The sequence below is a fragment of the Vanessa cardui genome, chromosome 23 (genome assembly GCF_905220365.1).
Source record: "Vanessa cardui chromosome 23, ilVanCard2.1, whole genome shotgun sequence".
NCBI classification, from domain to species: domain Eukaryota; kingdom Metazoa; phylum Arthropoda; class Insecta; order Lepidoptera; family Nymphalidae; genus Vanessa; species Vanessa cardui.
In genome coordinates, this window is record NC_061145.1 from 2878492 (window position 1) to 2895927 (window position 17436).

A 17436-nucleotide genomic window follows, 5' to 3' on the forward strand; every position below is an offset into this window, starting at 1 on the left:
TTAAGATCATATTTTTTAAGTTAATTGTATAATTCATATTTGCATTTTTTTTTGTAAATGAGGCAGTCAGAATAATAAAAATATTGCCCTTAGGTTTTTTTGTATAAAGTTTGTTCATAATAAATTGTAAAAAAAAACAATTGAATGTAAAATTTAACAAGAATGTAATAATATTAAGCATAAAAATTAAAGCTTATTAAATTAAGGTCTGTTTTTTGTTTAAAAAAAAATTATTTCAGTTCTTAATTTATTATACAAAAATATTATTATAACAAATTAGATGAAGAAAGGAATAAAAGATATTGAGTCATATTAATACAGTTACATACCATAGGGACATACAATACCAAGATTAATAAAAAACAAGGCCTTTTGTGTATAATAAAATAATTTTATTATTCTTATGATTGATGTTCAATTGAGATTTTCCTCTGAAAATTTGCAGGAAGGTTTGATAGTTTCCTGGTCTAGCTCGCTTGAGGTACCCAATCCCAGCTGGTCTGATCAGCTCTTTGCCAGCATGGTTGATATACAACTTTTGATAAGTTGTCTACCTGTAGAGATTATGAGACTTATTAAAGAACAGAAGTTTACTGGATAGAAAATACAATCCATTCTGAAATATGTATTGTGGAATTCATAAAACAAACATTTCATCAGAGGCGTTGGATTGAATTCTAATTGCAATATTAGCAATACCAAAAAGTTACATATGCAAAATAAAAATAGTTTTATTTAAATGAGGACTTTACTTTCACATTTTAAATCTAAGCAAATACATCTGCTGCTATTCAATTCCAAACTAAAAGAAAATAAATAGTTAAATTACATGCTTAATAATTTAGTTAATTTTTTTGTCTTATCAATTCAAAAATAACATTATTAATTAATGCTTCCTCTAAGAATTTAATTTTACTTTGTATTAGTAATGTAAACTTATTTTACTAAAAGAAAGGAATACCAATAACAACCATAGGAAATAACAATAAAGAAAGCTGTTGAGCACAAAGATGAGCTTTCTCTTCAATATTTTTGTCAAGAGAATAGAAATTGTATGACATTTATAAAATTTTAAATAGATTGGTTTATTTAAAATTGTTTAAGGGAGATCAACAAGGTCTTGTACACATCTGTACAGAGGTGCAAAGTAACAGACAACATTTAATCTTGTATCACAAAATACGCAAAATTTTACATAGGTAACTTAGGTATAAAGAATGAATTAAATTTTCCACACTTTAATATTAAAAAATATCCCAACAAAAGATTACATTAAAAAATGTAAAACATAGCAGAGAAATAAACATACTTACTATTTAATTTCCTTTTAATTGTCTTATGGTGGAAAGAACTAAACTTTCAATTTGCAATGGTCAGTAGCAATGTCGCAAAATAGTAGTCCAACTAAAAGTAAGTTGCAAAAACTGTTAAATCTAAAACTAATGATTCATAAAACAAACTCGTAAAACAAGACCGAAAAGTTGCAAAAAAATTGTAAACAAATACATAAATGTCACATTGCAGGGTTTAATTTTAATTTATCTTGATTGGATATAGGCAATGATACTAGACCATACAGCCTTGTCTTTACAGTAAGATTCTGATAGATGGATAGAAAAGATACCTACTATTTTGAAACTGAAAAATAATTTGTTTTGATAAAACTTATTTGTTTTTATTCTATTGTTGAATGTAAATTAATAACACTGACTCCTTTCTTCCCAAAAAAAAAATTTTAAAATGCACTTCTAATTCTTGGTTCTGGTAGCCGGAATTTCAAGTTGATGGCCTGTTTTTAATGTTTAATAGATTCGTGTGTCATATTACTTTATAGAAATAGTTAAATGTTGAATACATTAGTCATACACGTAAATTACGTACCTAGGCATCTAAACATGCCGTGTGCCTAAACAAAACGATTTAACCTTTTATCATTTTAATACGGTCAGTTTTATGCTTTGATAAGTAGGAGTATGAAGGCGTTGTGGTTTACCTATGTACCTACATAATGAGTCACGATTAATATTATTACGGCTTTTGATGGATAGGCCGGCCAGATCAAATGTTGACAAGTTTTTAATTTATTGTGATTATCGGATTTTAGTTATTGTTCGATTAAATAACTCATTAGTTTACCTTGAATAAGATAAATTAAAGTAAAGTAATAGTAGTACAAGCAGTTTTACTAAAAAAAAGATTAGGTATTGATAATAATCATATTGTCTTTTGTTCATAAATAATTAAATAGGTACCTTATTTTAACTTAGATTGTTAAAATTGAGAAATATTTATTTTCTTGTTCGTAATTAACTTTCATTTAGCTTTATAGCTTTTTTTAAACGACTTAAAATTGCGGTTTTTAATTTGTCGGGACTTTTTTATGTAGGTAGGTATGTTACGGAATCTCAAAGACGGTTTGACCGATTATGAAAATTCTTTTTTATTTCAAAGTATACTTAACAGTCGGTCTCATTATCAGGAGTCGAGGATCCTATTATCAGATAGGATCCGGGAGATTAGGTACATAGTTTAAGAAAAGGTATAAAATAATAATTAACTTTACTACGTTATACGAATACCAAATAACTAAATAATCTTTTGCAAATTAATTAGTCAAGTGTTTAAATTGGAACATGAGACTGAACATCACTTTTTGCTCGGCACTTCAGAGTAAAAATTTCCGGGAATCCTAATTCCGGACGTAAACATAAAATACAAACATTCACACTATGATAAACATTCGTCATCGTAGCCACGAGAGGAACAAAATCTGTTACATCCTGCAAACATTTGCGCGTCGCTGTGTCAGTTAAACTGATAATACGAAGACGTATAGCGAAGCGTGTGGGCGGCGCGAAACCCTTCTACGCGCTTTCCGAAAACCGCTGGCCAATAGCGAGCCAGTCACGTGATTACGTTGAGGGTTTTTACTATTATTATTAAATATGAATGACGCAACACGGAAGGATATTGAAATGTTAGAGAGTGCAACAAAAACTTGTAAATGTTTTTTTGGAAAAAATATTTAGTTTTGTTCAAGGTCATAAAACAAAAGTTGTTATTTATGATGTTCTTAATCTAGCCCTGCGAGGTTGTTAATGTTTTACAAATAACCCTGTATATGTGCTTAATTTGTGTTTATAATTCATCTCGTGTTCAGCGGCGAAGGAAAACATCGTGAGGAAACCTGCATGTGTCTAATTTCATTGAAATTCTGACACATTTGCATTCCACCAACCCGCATTGGAACAGCGTGGTGGAATATGTTCCAAGCCCTCTCCTAAATGAGAGAGGAGGCCATTAGCCCAGCAGTGGGAAATTTACAGGCTGTTACTTTACTTTACTTTACAAAATGACTAAAAAATGCTATTTTATTTCAGGGCAAACCGTCTTCGCCCAGGGTGCAGCGGCCACACCCGTGCCGCTACTCAATGCTATGACGGAGGTCGGCAAAGCGGGCTCCCTTAAGGATATCAAGGTCGTTCACATGCACACCGAAAAAGAAGCCGCTTATGTCGCCCCGGAATGCAAGGACATATTCAGGTAAAATATTATGTTGTAAACTACTAATATTAATATTTCTTATAGCGTCATTGTCTATGGGTGATAGTGAACACTTACCATCAGGTGGCCTATATGCTCGTCCGCCAACCTATTCCATAAAATAAATACTATTAAATCTATATTAATATTATAAATGTGAAAGTAACGTTCTGTCTGTTTGTCGCTCTTTCTTTCTTTCTTTCTCTTTCTTTCTCTGGTATGGCGCAAACTCCAAGAAAGGACTACTTTTTTGAGTAACATATGATATACCAACATAGAAATATGACATACATACCTACAATTCACAAAATACTAAGTCAACGCTTTTTTATTATGACAATGATGCTATTTGAAAATTCAATGGTATTCAATAATATGCCTTATTTGTCAATGGTTTTGTATTATTACTATTATGTATCTAATATACACACCTAGTGTAACCCGAAAATTTTCAATATATGATTATATGCCTTATCAAATGTATGATCTCGATATGGTAATAATACTTATTAGTTCCATCTAACCGTCCTTGACGGTATTATATAAGCTGTCATGAGTGTTTATCATAAATGCCATTATCTAAATATGTGTAAATACGTCGTGATAACGAATATTCGAATATACTGATATCATTGACTTTATCGATGGAATTTGTTTAGTTCAAGTATCAAAATGGTTTGTATTAGCTATATCAAATTCGAGATCGGCAGCCATGTAATCTAAACACTATGTATGATATGGAAAAAAAGTTAAAATATTTTTTTTTAACATTTTATAAATTAAACGCACAGTCATTTTATATCAAATACCAAAAGCATTATAATAATGTAACAAAAAGTATAGTATATAGTATGGAATGTTTTTTTTTTTAAATTAATTTTAAGACGTCTGTCGGGTTAGTCATTAATATATAAAAATTGTTGGCTACTAAGAAACGTTTATATCAAGATCAAGGTCTAAATTTACTGAATATTAGAGCGGTTTGATTAATCTTAAGTTTGTACCTATTGCTTTTTCTCAACAGGAGAGGTAACTTTAGCCCAATGGTGGGATAATTATCTGCTTATAGATTTAAATATTTTATAAAAAAAATACATGAATAAATAAATAAGGCAAATAATCAACACCAAATCCAAATCATGTGATGATAAAAAGTGTGGAGTTGTTGTTTTGTTTTTCTGACAAGAGATACAAAAATTTAAATTGGTGGAAATGGGTAGCTTCTGAGTTTCTTCGCCATTTTTCACAGTATAATCTAGATTCCAAATCGGTAGGTTACGTCATCTATATTAATAATTTCGTGCAGTTCTACGATAGGACCGATCGAAACCTATCCAATTATAGATTGTATGTAAAATCGTGTCGCATAAAACATAATTATTTCAACGGGATGACGTCGCGTGTTTGAAGTTTACGGGTGCACCCGTCAGTAAGTTTGTTCTAAATAATAATTTCTTAGAGTTAACATAACACAGCATGAAACAGTCGCTCTATATAATCATCATCATCATTACATAGTATAAAATAAAGCCGTTTATCGCCGTCCGTCTCTATGTATGCTTAGATCTTTAAAATTTCATAACGGATTTTGATGCGTTTTTTTTTCAATAGATAGATTGATTCAAGAGCAAGGTTTGTAAGGTGTGTATACGCGCACAATATAATAGAGAAATACTGTAATACACAATACCTACCATGTAATAATACTACTTGTCGCTAGTTGAATATAAATAAAAGTTATATTTTTTTTGGAAAAATGAATGATGAGCCTTTAATTTCATTTATTTTGACCGAGTAAAATCGGGTTTTTATCTTGTTTACATCTTATAAAATGGCGATCCATAACCGTAATAGCCGACATGAAATAAAATATATACTATGTAGATTTCGATCCAATGTTTCCATTTCCAGGTCCGTCTCGTTATTCATGGCCGCCAACGTCCGCAAGTCGGTAGCCGAGGGACGTTCGGACGCGATACCAATCTTCCTGCAGGACATCCCCAAGCTGTTCCATAGGAAGATCATCCAGCCTGACATCGCTATCATTCAGGTTAGCTAAATATATATTAACCACACTCAAGTCCTTAAGATGTTTAAATGAACTAAATTTTGATACGTGTTTATTTATATAACTATGAAAACATATGTATCTTAACAATATGAGTCAAATGCATTAATGTTAATAATATTGTTAAGTTAATTATCAATTACATTTGTTTGTTAATACGTGTCTGAGACCAGACTGAATGCATACATGTGCTGCATTAGTTTTTTTATGATATAAGGAATAGGTTGGCGGACGAGCATATGAGCGACCAGATGGTAAGTGGTCACCATCACCCATAGACAATGAAACTGTAAGAAATATTAACTATTCCTTACATCGTCAATGTGCCACCAACCTTGGTAACTAACATGTCATGTCCCTTGTGCCTGTAGTTACAATGGCTCACTCACTCTTCCAACCGGAAGACAACAATACTGAGTACTATTATTTGGCGCACAAAGCCCTACCACCAAGTAATTTATGAACAAACTGACAGATAACTACTAAAAGAGTCGGTATAACTAAAGGGGTCTGTGGTCATTGGATGGCCTCCTTTGACATCTTATAATGTATTTATACAAAAGTAGGTAACAAAATAATTTTAATAAAATGAAGATTATATATTGTGATTCATAAATTTGAGAGATCGCTATAAGCGATAAGACCGCCTTTGCGCACCATGTACTTATTTTATGTTTTATATTTCCCCTTTTTTTCCATGTGTTGTGCAATAAAGCATTTAAAAAAAATAAATTGTTTATATTTCTAGGTTTCGCCCCCAGACCAACATGGATACTGCAGCTTGGGCACATCGGTGGACTGCGTGAGATCAGCTTTGGTCAACTCCAAGATCATAATTGGTAAGATTTCACTCGAATCTTATAAAGAATCAACGAAAACAACCAATCTGATTCTTGATTCCTATGAATCTGATGAAATGGTTTCAGTTGATCCTCAAAATCTCCAGAAAGACATTTTTTGTTTTCTTGGATAGCTTGATCTTTGCGCATTCTATAGTTAATATAAAGATACCAAAATACGTGATTAATTACAGAATATTCTAGTCGTCGTTTGTCAGCTTATAACTTCTAAACGGCAGTCATATTCTAAAAAACTAAATCTTTCGATACTTTTGATATTGATCGTACTTCGTGCCAACAATACGCTAAATATATTCAGCGAATTCTCAGTATTGCCGTATGTATGCCATTTATATCAAGGTACAAAATACAGTGTAAGAAATGACGGCACAACGATTGTTTGTGAGCGTAAGGCGTATAGTCTATTTCAACCAATAGAGATCGAAAACAAAACACATACATAGAAATCAAATCGATATAATTGGTCAAGAGCTATTCATTATATGGATTTGCGAACTTTTGCGATTTATAAGTATTGACATAATCAAATCGCATAAAATACATCAAATGCGACATTATTAGCCGAGATCTGAAATGATATATTAGTCCGGTCATTTTAGACATTCGAAGTTACATAAATTCCCACCAAGCTGAAAATCGGTAAGATTGTTTAAAATGTCATTAAAAAAAAAAATTAAAAGTTCCCCATCTTTCCCCTGTAAGGAAAAAATTTTATTCAAGGTCAATGGTCAAAAAATGAGTTTTTCGCGATTTTCAGCAAAACGGTAAGTTTTATCATAAAAATACTACAGACAATAATTGTAGATTATAAAATTATCTACAAAAAATGTGTTAATACTATTTGAACGAGCCACCGTTTTTAAGATATAATAAATAAAATAAAATAAAATAAAAAGCCTTATATTTCTTGCATTCTATAGTTCATTAACAGTGTGAATGCAAAATAAATTAACAATCAAAATAAATTAAATTAAAATTAAACTAAATTAAACAAAAATGATGTGATTCTGATGATGTAAACAAATAATTAAATTAGATTATAATATAAATTCATAACAATTTTTGTAATTTCATTCAATTGATTATAAATACAATTAATTAGTTATTGATTTGATATGAAGTTAATATTGCAATTGATATTATATAATATATAATCCAATTAAAATAATTTATATTAACATTATTATTATTATTGTTTTTTATTTGCAAGAACCCTCTCCATGAGAGGTAAAGGCCTCCTCCAGAGAGGACCAGTGCTCTCTATTTTCGGCCACTCGAAGCCAATGAGTACCGGCTACTTTTATTATGTCGTCTACCCAGCGTGCATTTGGTCTTCCTCTCCTTCTCTGTCCTAATGGGCCTGTCCATTGAGTTGTCTCTCTTGTCCATCGATTATCGCTTAGCCTCGCTACGTGTCCAGCCCATTTTAAGATATAACGCTTCAAAAAGTTGCAAAAGTTGTAATCGTCATAATATGCACACGTTTCCTCGCCACCTATGAGGTAGTGTACTTAGCGCGTTTTTTTAACGTGGTTTCCCCAGTAGGCCTATTTCACCGGTTAGTTTTGATCATGTTTAATTTGAAACTATTGGAAAATAATGGATATTAGCAGAGATTGAAAAGATTAAAGCAATTTAAGTTAAAAAAAAAAGTAGTGAAATTTAATCGTCCGAGTCGTAACTTTCAAATTCTTCTTCTTGATCTTCTTGTTCTTGTTCTTCTTCATCTTCATACTGAGTGCATGTAAACTGCGTTAATAGCGATGTATCGCATGTTGCCTCGTTGGAATCAAACGGATCCTCCACTGTCGGTGATTCAATATTAGAGCACAACCGGCCTTGACAATACGTGCATGCCGGAGAACAGAACAGTCCGACTTTTTTGCAACCACATTTAGCACTGCATCCCTTTTTGCAGTTGCAAAAAATCGAGTTCAGCAGTTTTTCCGGCGCAGGTGGAAGTAAAGTGTGCACTGGTTCTAATGAATTGTTGACCAACTTCCAACCTCACTATGTATGGTCTAGCTGATAACCAAGCCAAACTTGAACTTGGTAATATACCCTAAAAAATAAACTTTCAAATTTTGTTTTTAATGACATTTTAAACAGTCTTACCGATTTTCAGCTTGGTGGGAATTTATGTGACTTTACTCTTATTATTTGGTCTAATTTGACCGGACTATATTAACATATGTTTGAAAATAATACCATATAATAAGTAAAAACATAATTGATTTTGTTAAAAAGTGGCGTTTGTTTGCCGCTTATGTAAGGATGGCTTATCTCTATTCGATTTTCCCACCGACTTCGTTCTGAGCCGAGGTGCGATCTCATTGGAGACACCCTCAGGACGAACTTTAAATCCTAGCTCAGCGCTCATCCTCAGGGCTGAGGACATTAGTACTCGCCCGAAAGTCCTATAGGTTTCGTCGTCGTGGTGTGTACGTGGTAGAAATAACTTAGTCCACAATTTGAGATATCACTCGTATAATACGCACACAATAAACACAAAAACAAGAAAAGTCAAAAGGTAATAGAGTACGGAAGAAATTTACAGTTCTAATAGACGGAGTATTAACATTAATTACGAAAACTAAACACGAAAACAATTAGACAGTACGGCTAGCAAAAAGTAAACAAATCGCATCGAGTGTGAGGTATCGACTAACTTCGTACGTATTTTGTACGCGGCTTACAAAATTATATCGCAGTGGCGGGTAGACGCGGAATAAATGCGTCGCTCGGCCGATCCGCCGCATACTACGGGTTTCGCCCGAGTATGCCTGTGAATTAATATTTATTGTGATATAAAAGTAAATATATGAAATATAATGTTGGTGTGTATTGTATATGTGTATTATATTATTACATAAATAAATATAGAATAGAATATTATTATATATTTTATTTGTGTAATTGTGAAATGTAATAAATAAATATTATAAATTAATAAACTAATTATAAATATAATAATGATTCGCCTACAGTCCGGTGACGCTGTAAAGGCCAGTTGGCCAACAGCAAAAAAATAATATTCCATTTTCGAGGGCCTCAGAGTGTACATGTTCTCATCCGCAGCCCAGATCAACGCGAACATGCCGCGAACGTTCGGCGACGCCATCATCCACGTTTCGCACGTGGACTTCGCTGTGGAGGACAACACGCCGCTGCCCGAGCACGGCGGGAAGGGCTCCAGCGCCGAGGAGACCGAGATCGGACGCCTCATCGGCCAGAACCTCGTCGAGGACGGCGCCACGCTACAGATGGGTACGTCACACCCCCACAATCGATAAAGTAAAGTAACAGCCTGTAAATTTCCCACAGCTGAGATAAGGCCTCTTCCATTAAGGAGAGGGTTTGGAACATATTCCACCACGCTGTTCCAATGCGGTTTGGTGGAATGCACATGTGGCAGAATTTCGATGAAATTAGACACATGCAGGTTACCTCACGATGTTTTCCTTCACCGCCGAGCACGAGACGAATTATAAACACAAATTAAGCACATATATATAGTGGTGCTTGCCTGGGTTGAACCCGCAATCATCGGTTAAGATGCACGCGTTCTAACCACTGGGCCATCTCAGCTCTCGTAGTCATAGTCGATAACTCAAACTCAAATAACTTTATTCAATATAGAAGCATTACACTTTCTTATTGATGGTCAATTGAAACACTATCACCGTTTCGGAAATGAAAATACCCTGACCTGAGAAGAACCGGCGAAAGAAACTCAGCAAACTTAACCTTACGTAACCCATGTATCCCTAACCTAATCTAGAGATTTGATATGTAATGCCCCAAGTTCCTGCTGAATAAAAGTAACTCTGGCTCAAAAATGTTACTCTTTGAAAGTTGAGGTACCCAGGCGGGTTTGCAAAAAGCCCATCGACCAACACTTCATTCGAACATACAGAAAAAAATGACCAAAAGTAACAACTATATATAAACAACAAAAATAAATAAACAGCTTGCTTTGTTCCTTTGATGAGATTTCTGCCAGCATGTCCAAGAAAAAATAATTTAGACAAATAAAAGATCATTATGAATTTATTGTTACGTTTTAAGATAATATCATAAAATCAACGCGTCTTCATATAACTATGTCGTGGTTACAACATTGCTATATATACGTATTTAAACCGCATGTGTAACCGCAGCACTCGAATGTAATAGGAAACCAGAAGTGACATATACGAGGCAATATACTCTAAGAGGCAATACCTCTTCCAATAGCAAACACTAAGTAATTAATGAACACAATATTGGGATTATATTGTTTAACCAATCACTAAGACAGGTTTTTCATTCTTGTTGAGAAGTTAATATAGAATAAATATTATGTAAGATCTGGAATAAATTTTGGTCAACCAAAATTTGGCTTTATCACAACTGACAAGTGCAAATGGTGTTTATAATGGGTTTTTTTATGGAATAGCTTGGCGGACGGTCATATGGGCCACCTGATGGTAAGTGGTCACCATCACCCATAGACAACGATAGTTTATAATAGTAGTAAAAGTTACAATCAGCAAGCAGCAAGGTGCTGATCCGTTCTATGTATGGTGTTGGTTAGTATGCTTAGTGTCGTGTGTGTAACGTGACTGACTGATTACAGTAATGTAATAGGGGATATTTACCAATTACGATTATAAATAAAGTAAGTAAAGTAACAGTCTGTATATTTCCCACTGCTGAGATAAGGCCTCTTCCATTAAGGAGAGGGTTTGGAACATATTCCACCACGGTGTTCCAATACGGGTTGGTGGAATGCACATGTGGCAGAATTTCGATGAAATTAAACACATGCAGGTTTATAAACACAAATTAAGCACATATATATAGTGGTGCTTGTCTGGGTTTGAACCCGAAATCATCGGTTAAGATGCACGCGTTCTAACCACTGGGCCATCTCAGTTATTAGTAAGTTATTGTTTTTTTTTCCAGGTATCGGTAGTATCCCCGACGCCGTGCTGTCGGCGCTGAAGGACCACAAGGATCTCGGCATACACTCGGAAATGTTCAGCGTCGGTGTCATCGACCTCGTCAAGCGAGGCTGCGTCACCAACAACAAGTTCGTAAGCCTTTACCAACACTTTTGACCACTTTTGACCACCACTTTGCCAAAGTTTTTCAAAGTCTTGAGTCAAACATCATTACTTGAATTCTGAAATTTTATAAATAATATATGGTAGTTATTATGATTTTGTGAAATAATAGCGTTTCTTTGTCTGCGAAGTAACTTTAAATTTTATTAGTAAATTCTATTCTAAAATTGTAAAAATTATTAATTTATTGTTTAACTAATAATTATAGATAACTTAAATTATTACAAAAAAAAACAATTGATTATAATATTTTACGAATTGTACTAAACCCTTAATTGTTATATAGTCAACAATATTCAGTATCCATATCCAGATTATAAATAAAATTAATGTTTCAGGAAAAAGAACCACAAAGGTCGCATTGTAGGCAGTTTCCTCGTGGGCAATAAGGAGTTATATAACTTTGTAGACAATAATCCTTTCATTGGTAAGTAATTTATAAATAATATTATCTCACATAGCTTTAGACTTTATTAAGTAACAAGCTGAGGCCGTTCGTTTGCGTTTGAATTAAACTATAATTTTATTTGGTGGTAGGGCTTTGTGCAAGTCTGTCTGGGTAGGTACCACCCACTCTTCAGTTATTCTACAGCTAAACAACAGTACTCAGTATTGTTATGTTCCGGTTTGAAGGGTGAGTGAGCCAGTGTAACTACAGGCACAAGGGACATGACATGTTAGTTCCCAAGCTTGGTGGCACATTGACGATGTAAGGAATAGTTAATATTTCTTACAGCGTCATTGTCTATGGATATATGACCATTTACCATCAGGTGGCCCATATGCTCGTCCGCCAACCTATACCATAAAAAAAAGTAAAAAAAACATCAGCTATCTGCCAGTGAAAGTCCCTTCTAAATCGCTCCAGTCGTTACATAGATTAGCCAGAACAATCAGACAGACAGGCAAAAAATTTAATATATGTTATTTCGGTGTTGTTAATGCTACAAGTGATTATATTTCAAAGAGAAAATAAAATCAAAGAATAGTCTTCTCCTCTCTGTATGTTATGACTGATATTTTTCTTACATCATGAACTGACTTTCGGGTAATATATTAATGTTTTTGTTTTTTTTATTTGCAGAATTATAAAAACATTTCTCGAGAAGTTTAATCAAACATTTTTTAAAAGGTTACATTTAAATTATTTCGTAGTTCGATTAAAGTAGATATTTCTGGTATATACAAAGTTAATTTATAAGAACTCATATACTCGCTACATTATTACACTGTCGATTGTAATATTGTATATGAGTTTCTTTATTCCACTAGAACTTTTAAATAGTTGAACAGATTCAGATGTATACAATCCTCTCAAGTTCTAAGTGGCAAGATTCATTAATTTGGGACCGTCATGTTTTAATATTTAAAGTTTTTTTAACTTTTAGAACAAATTCCATTCAGCCAATCGAGCTGTTGACGTATTCTGTAAGAAGGAACTCGTAACTCACCGCAGAACGAGCGTGAAATGAATGAAATATTATATATTATATATGAATGAAATATATGAATGAGTGGTAGCTTCACTTAATTGTAAAATGACGATTCAAAAGTGCTTATAAAAGCCTACTTGAATAAAGTTTATTTTGATTTTGATTTTGATTAGATTATGATATACGACTTTTGTTATAATAGTAACAGCTGAAATGTCTATTTCGATGGCAGGAGACTAAAGCGAATGCAAAACTTTGACCTTGAATTTAATTGACATGATATGATTGGCCGAGATTTAACATAATCTATAGTAGGTGTTATTTATATTATTTTTTTGAATAAATCAAATTTCGAATGTCAGTGACGTCATAGAAGATTTCGCTCAATGTTCATTGGTATCGTTTATAAGGCCTGAGTGGTCGTCGAAGTACTGGGAACTGATCAAATGACTTCTGAAATTATTTTTACTGATTCCTAACCGAGTCTCATTATCAAAATCAAAATAAACTTTATTCAAGTAGACTTTTACAAGCACTTTTGAATCGTCATTTAACAATTAAGTGAAACTAACACCGGTTCGGAAAGTAGATTCTACCGAGAATTACCGGCAAGAAACTCAGTAGTTACTCTTTTCAACATTTAAAAAATACAATCATATTAGTTAAATTCAAGTATATATGTATGTAATGTATCCTGCCTGGAAGTCAACGGGTATTAATTCCAAGCTTTTTTATCATCTACAAAATTTTGTATAGAATAATATGCCTTTTTTATCAATATATTTTTATAAACGATTTGAATTTACGATACGGTAAAGTTAAAAATGTCTGCAGAATTTTACTATAGAAACGGACACCTTGCCCCAAGAAAGATTTATTAGATCCTGATAAAACAAAATTAGCTGTAACATGCGCATTATATATATTTATTTGTTTATATATTTTACACATACATAATGTCACGTGCTCTACGAACTTAGATAGGGTCAGCAAAATAATACATTTTTAAAGTTAACTAAATAGGCTATTTGACAATACGAAAAATAGATTGCGAATTATTGTAATCAGTGTATATTATGAATTTAAAAATGGTTATATACTAACGAAAGTTGAAAATAATACTTAATTTATTCAAAAATCCATCAATAAAAATGCAAATTTTCAAACGTTGTGACATAAAACGCTCCTGATTGGTCGGGCTTATGATGAAGTCACTTTCTTGTAAACCTTGCTTTTCTACTATATATGTATACCACAGATTAAAATACAGCAAAGTAACGTCACTGACCCCATTGCAGCGCCATATTGTCAAAGTAGCGTTTTCACGCGTTATTTAAATATGGAATTTTTAATATGATATTTTTCGGCAAATATGTACTAGAAAAAAAAAAAAAACATCTTTTACTGGGTTCCTTAACTTCTACTAAATAGTATAAAATGGATTTTAAAAACCAGTCAAATAGCCTATTGTCTAAAATCAAATTGAATAATTACTAAAAGTAACTGTAATGAATTATCTTTACAGAAATGTTGGAGATTGACTACGTGAACAACACGCACATAGTATCGCTGCAACCCAATATGACTGCAATTAACTCGTGCATAGAGGTCGATCTCACGGGACAAGTGTGCGCTGACTCAATCGGTAAGTACTATTACGTCTAAATAAATTGCACTTAATTCACGAGATATTTTCGAAAGGAAGTTAGTCCAGTCTATTTCTGAACTTGGAGTTAGACTCTGTAAGAATACTCACTGTTTCGACGCAATATATTTGCAATAATATTATGTATATTGTATGAATGATAAGTCGAGATGGCCCCGTGGTTAGAACGCGTGCATCTTAACCGATAATTGCTGGTTCAAACCCAGGCAAGCACCGCTGATTCATGTGTTTAATTTGTCTTTATAATTCATCTCGTGCTCAGCGGTGAAGGAAAACATCGTGAGGAAACCTGCATGTGCCAAATTTCATAGAAATTCTGCTACATGTGTACCAACCCGCATTGGAACAGCGTGGTGGAATATGTTCCAAACCTTCTCATCAAAGGGAGAGGAGGCCTTTAGCCAAACAGTGGGAATTTACAGGCTGTTGTTGTTATGAATGATAATAATTATACGTACTCATAAGTCTTATAGTCCGAAGTTTTCAAAGGTCAATAAATCGTTCATTCTTGGATCAAGTTTGACTTTGCAAACGAGACTCGGAGCAGGTGTAGCGAGCTGTTATACAGTACGGACTTGAAGCTTTTTTAAAAAAAAAAAAGAGTGTTCACAAAACTAAACTTAGAAATAGTAAGGGTTGAGGGGTGAGTCCTTGAAATAGAATAATAACAATATTAATTATTAAACGCGACCGTCGGAATCGGAGGTTGGAGTAGGACTGACTCTGAGGAGCGAGCTACTGAAGGTTATGGGGGAAAAGGTGATGAGTCGGTAGTTTCGGTCAGCAAAATGGGTAACAGTGTGGGCAGTGGCGTAGCTATCGTAGGGCCAGGAGGTGCAGTGCACCAGGGCCCCGGAGTTCAGGGGGCCCTCTAAACTAAACCTTAAGCTTCTGAAGCTAGGAAATCACGACACAAGACTTCTTATTTGGTATATATAACTTTAAAGGGTAATTATTAGTTAAAGAGGGATGAGAAAGTGGGGGAGAGGGCCCGATTAATTGTATATGCACCGGGGCCCTCCTCACCTAGCTACGTCACTGAGTGTAGGGTTATAACAGAGCCAGTGACGTAGCTATCGTAGGGCCAGGTGGTGCAGTGCACCGGGAGGGGCCCGTTTAAACTAAACCTTAAGCTTCTAAAGCTAGAAAATCACGACCCTGCCCACAAGATTTTTTATTTTGTATCTATAATTTTAACGGTAAAGAAAGAAAGAAAAAGAAATTAAAGAAAGCTTAGGGCCCGATTCTTTTTCTATGCACCGGGGCCCTTCCTCACCAAGCTACGTCACTGAACAGAGCGCTCGGTCCGCAGGTACGCGCATGTTCTCCGGCTTCGGCGGGCAGGTGGACTTCATACGCGGCGCGGCCGAGGCCGTGGACGGGCGCGGGAAGCCAATCATCGCGCTCGTGTCAACCACCAAGCGCAACGAGTCAAAGATCGTGCCAACGCTCAAGATCGGTCAGTCCAAGTACACATTAACGAAACCATAGATTAGCGAATCCATGAAATGTATTTGTAGTTTTGGATATTAATGTTGAGTACGACACAGCTTAGATGTAGCATCGGCAATTCTACACTACTGCTGATTTATACAACGAATAGAAATAACTCTTCGTTGTTATAATTTCTCGCGTCAGTTCAACCCGAGAAAGCAAGTGCATGTAAAGCAAATTGACGAATATATTAGGTCTTATGATATTACAAGTTATTACGTTTGTGTTATGATTATATTCACATAAGAAATAAATATTGATAATTTGGGATAACGTACTTAATTCGGATGTGATCGGTTTCACGAATTTTGCCGATGCTACATCTAAGTTGTGTCGTACTGTACTTAATTCGGATGTGATTGGTTTTACGAATTTTGCCGATGCTACATCTAAGTTGTGTCGGACTATAACAAAATATTTAAAAAAAGGTCAGTTTCTCTACACATATATTTAAACGAATAGTATATAAATAATTAACATTCTTATTGACTCCATAAACAGGTGCTGGTGTTGTAACAAGTCGTGCTCACGTCCACTACGTCGTCACCGAACAAGGAATTGCGAATCTTTTCGGTAAAACTCTGCGACAACGCGCCTACGAACTCATCAAGATAGCTCACCCAGATCATCGCGAGGAACTAGAGAAAGCAGCTTTCGAACGTCTCAAATGTATGCCTGCACCCTAAGCTATGGATAATTTACAATCCATAGACTAAAATGTTGCCAGTGTAGAAAATACAATGCAATATGGTAGTTTTCATTAGTTACTTCTAGAAGTAACAATGATAAAAACTTGTTTGGTACGCAAATAATAAATTTCGAATTTAAAAATGCATTTGACACGTTAGATAGAGCATTAGTTGTGGCCTAATAATTACTGAGATTTTACGTAGCAACGATTTTAGCTCGTAAATAATGTTTAAATTTTTGTATCACACGACTATGTAGATTTAAGAATATTTTTTGCGAAGTCTTATATTTTATGGTTAAACCGCAGTCTATAATTTCATATATTTTTATGTGAGTGTTTATGTTACTGTTTAAAAAATGTAAAATAAACGTTTAAACTGTATATTTTTTTATTTTATTTACACTTTCTTAAAGAAAACCTTCGTTCATTTATTTAAATAAAATTTAAGGGATTTTTCCTGTATACTAGTTTTTTCTAGTTACTAATTATTTTTATTACATAATTTTGTTAGTGTATCAAAAATATGTAATAAAAATGCTTGTAAAATTTTCCAACGCAGAAATATTGAATGTT

At 33.8% G+C, this 17436-nt stretch overlaps 1 protein-coding gene across 1 annotated transcript in view; it reads left to right on the forward strand.

The window, feature by feature from the left end:
• Positions 1–17244, forward strand: part of LOC124539900 (4-hydroxybutyrate coenzyme A transferase) — a 43711-nt gene extending 26467 nt beyond the window's left edge. Inside the window, exons 2-10 of the mRNA XM_047117262.1 lie at positions 3381–3543; positions 5455–5593; positions 6360–6450; positions 9550–9738; positions 11419–11545; positions 11918–12006; positions 14538–14657; positions 15991–16137; positions 16674–17244. Of these exons, the coding sequence (XP_046973218.1) occupies positions 3381–3543; positions 5455–5593; positions 6360–6450; positions 9550–9738; positions 11419–11545; positions 11918–12006; positions 14538–14657; positions 15991–16137; positions 16674–16858 (1250 nt within the window). The 3' untranslated portion in view covers positions 16859–17244. The remainder of the gene's footprint in view (positions 1–3380; positions 3544–5454; positions 5594–6359; positions 6451–9549; positions 9739–11418; positions 11546–11917; positions 12007–14537; positions 14658–15990; positions 16138–16673) is intronic.
• Positions 17245–17436: the final 192 nt, after the last annotated feature.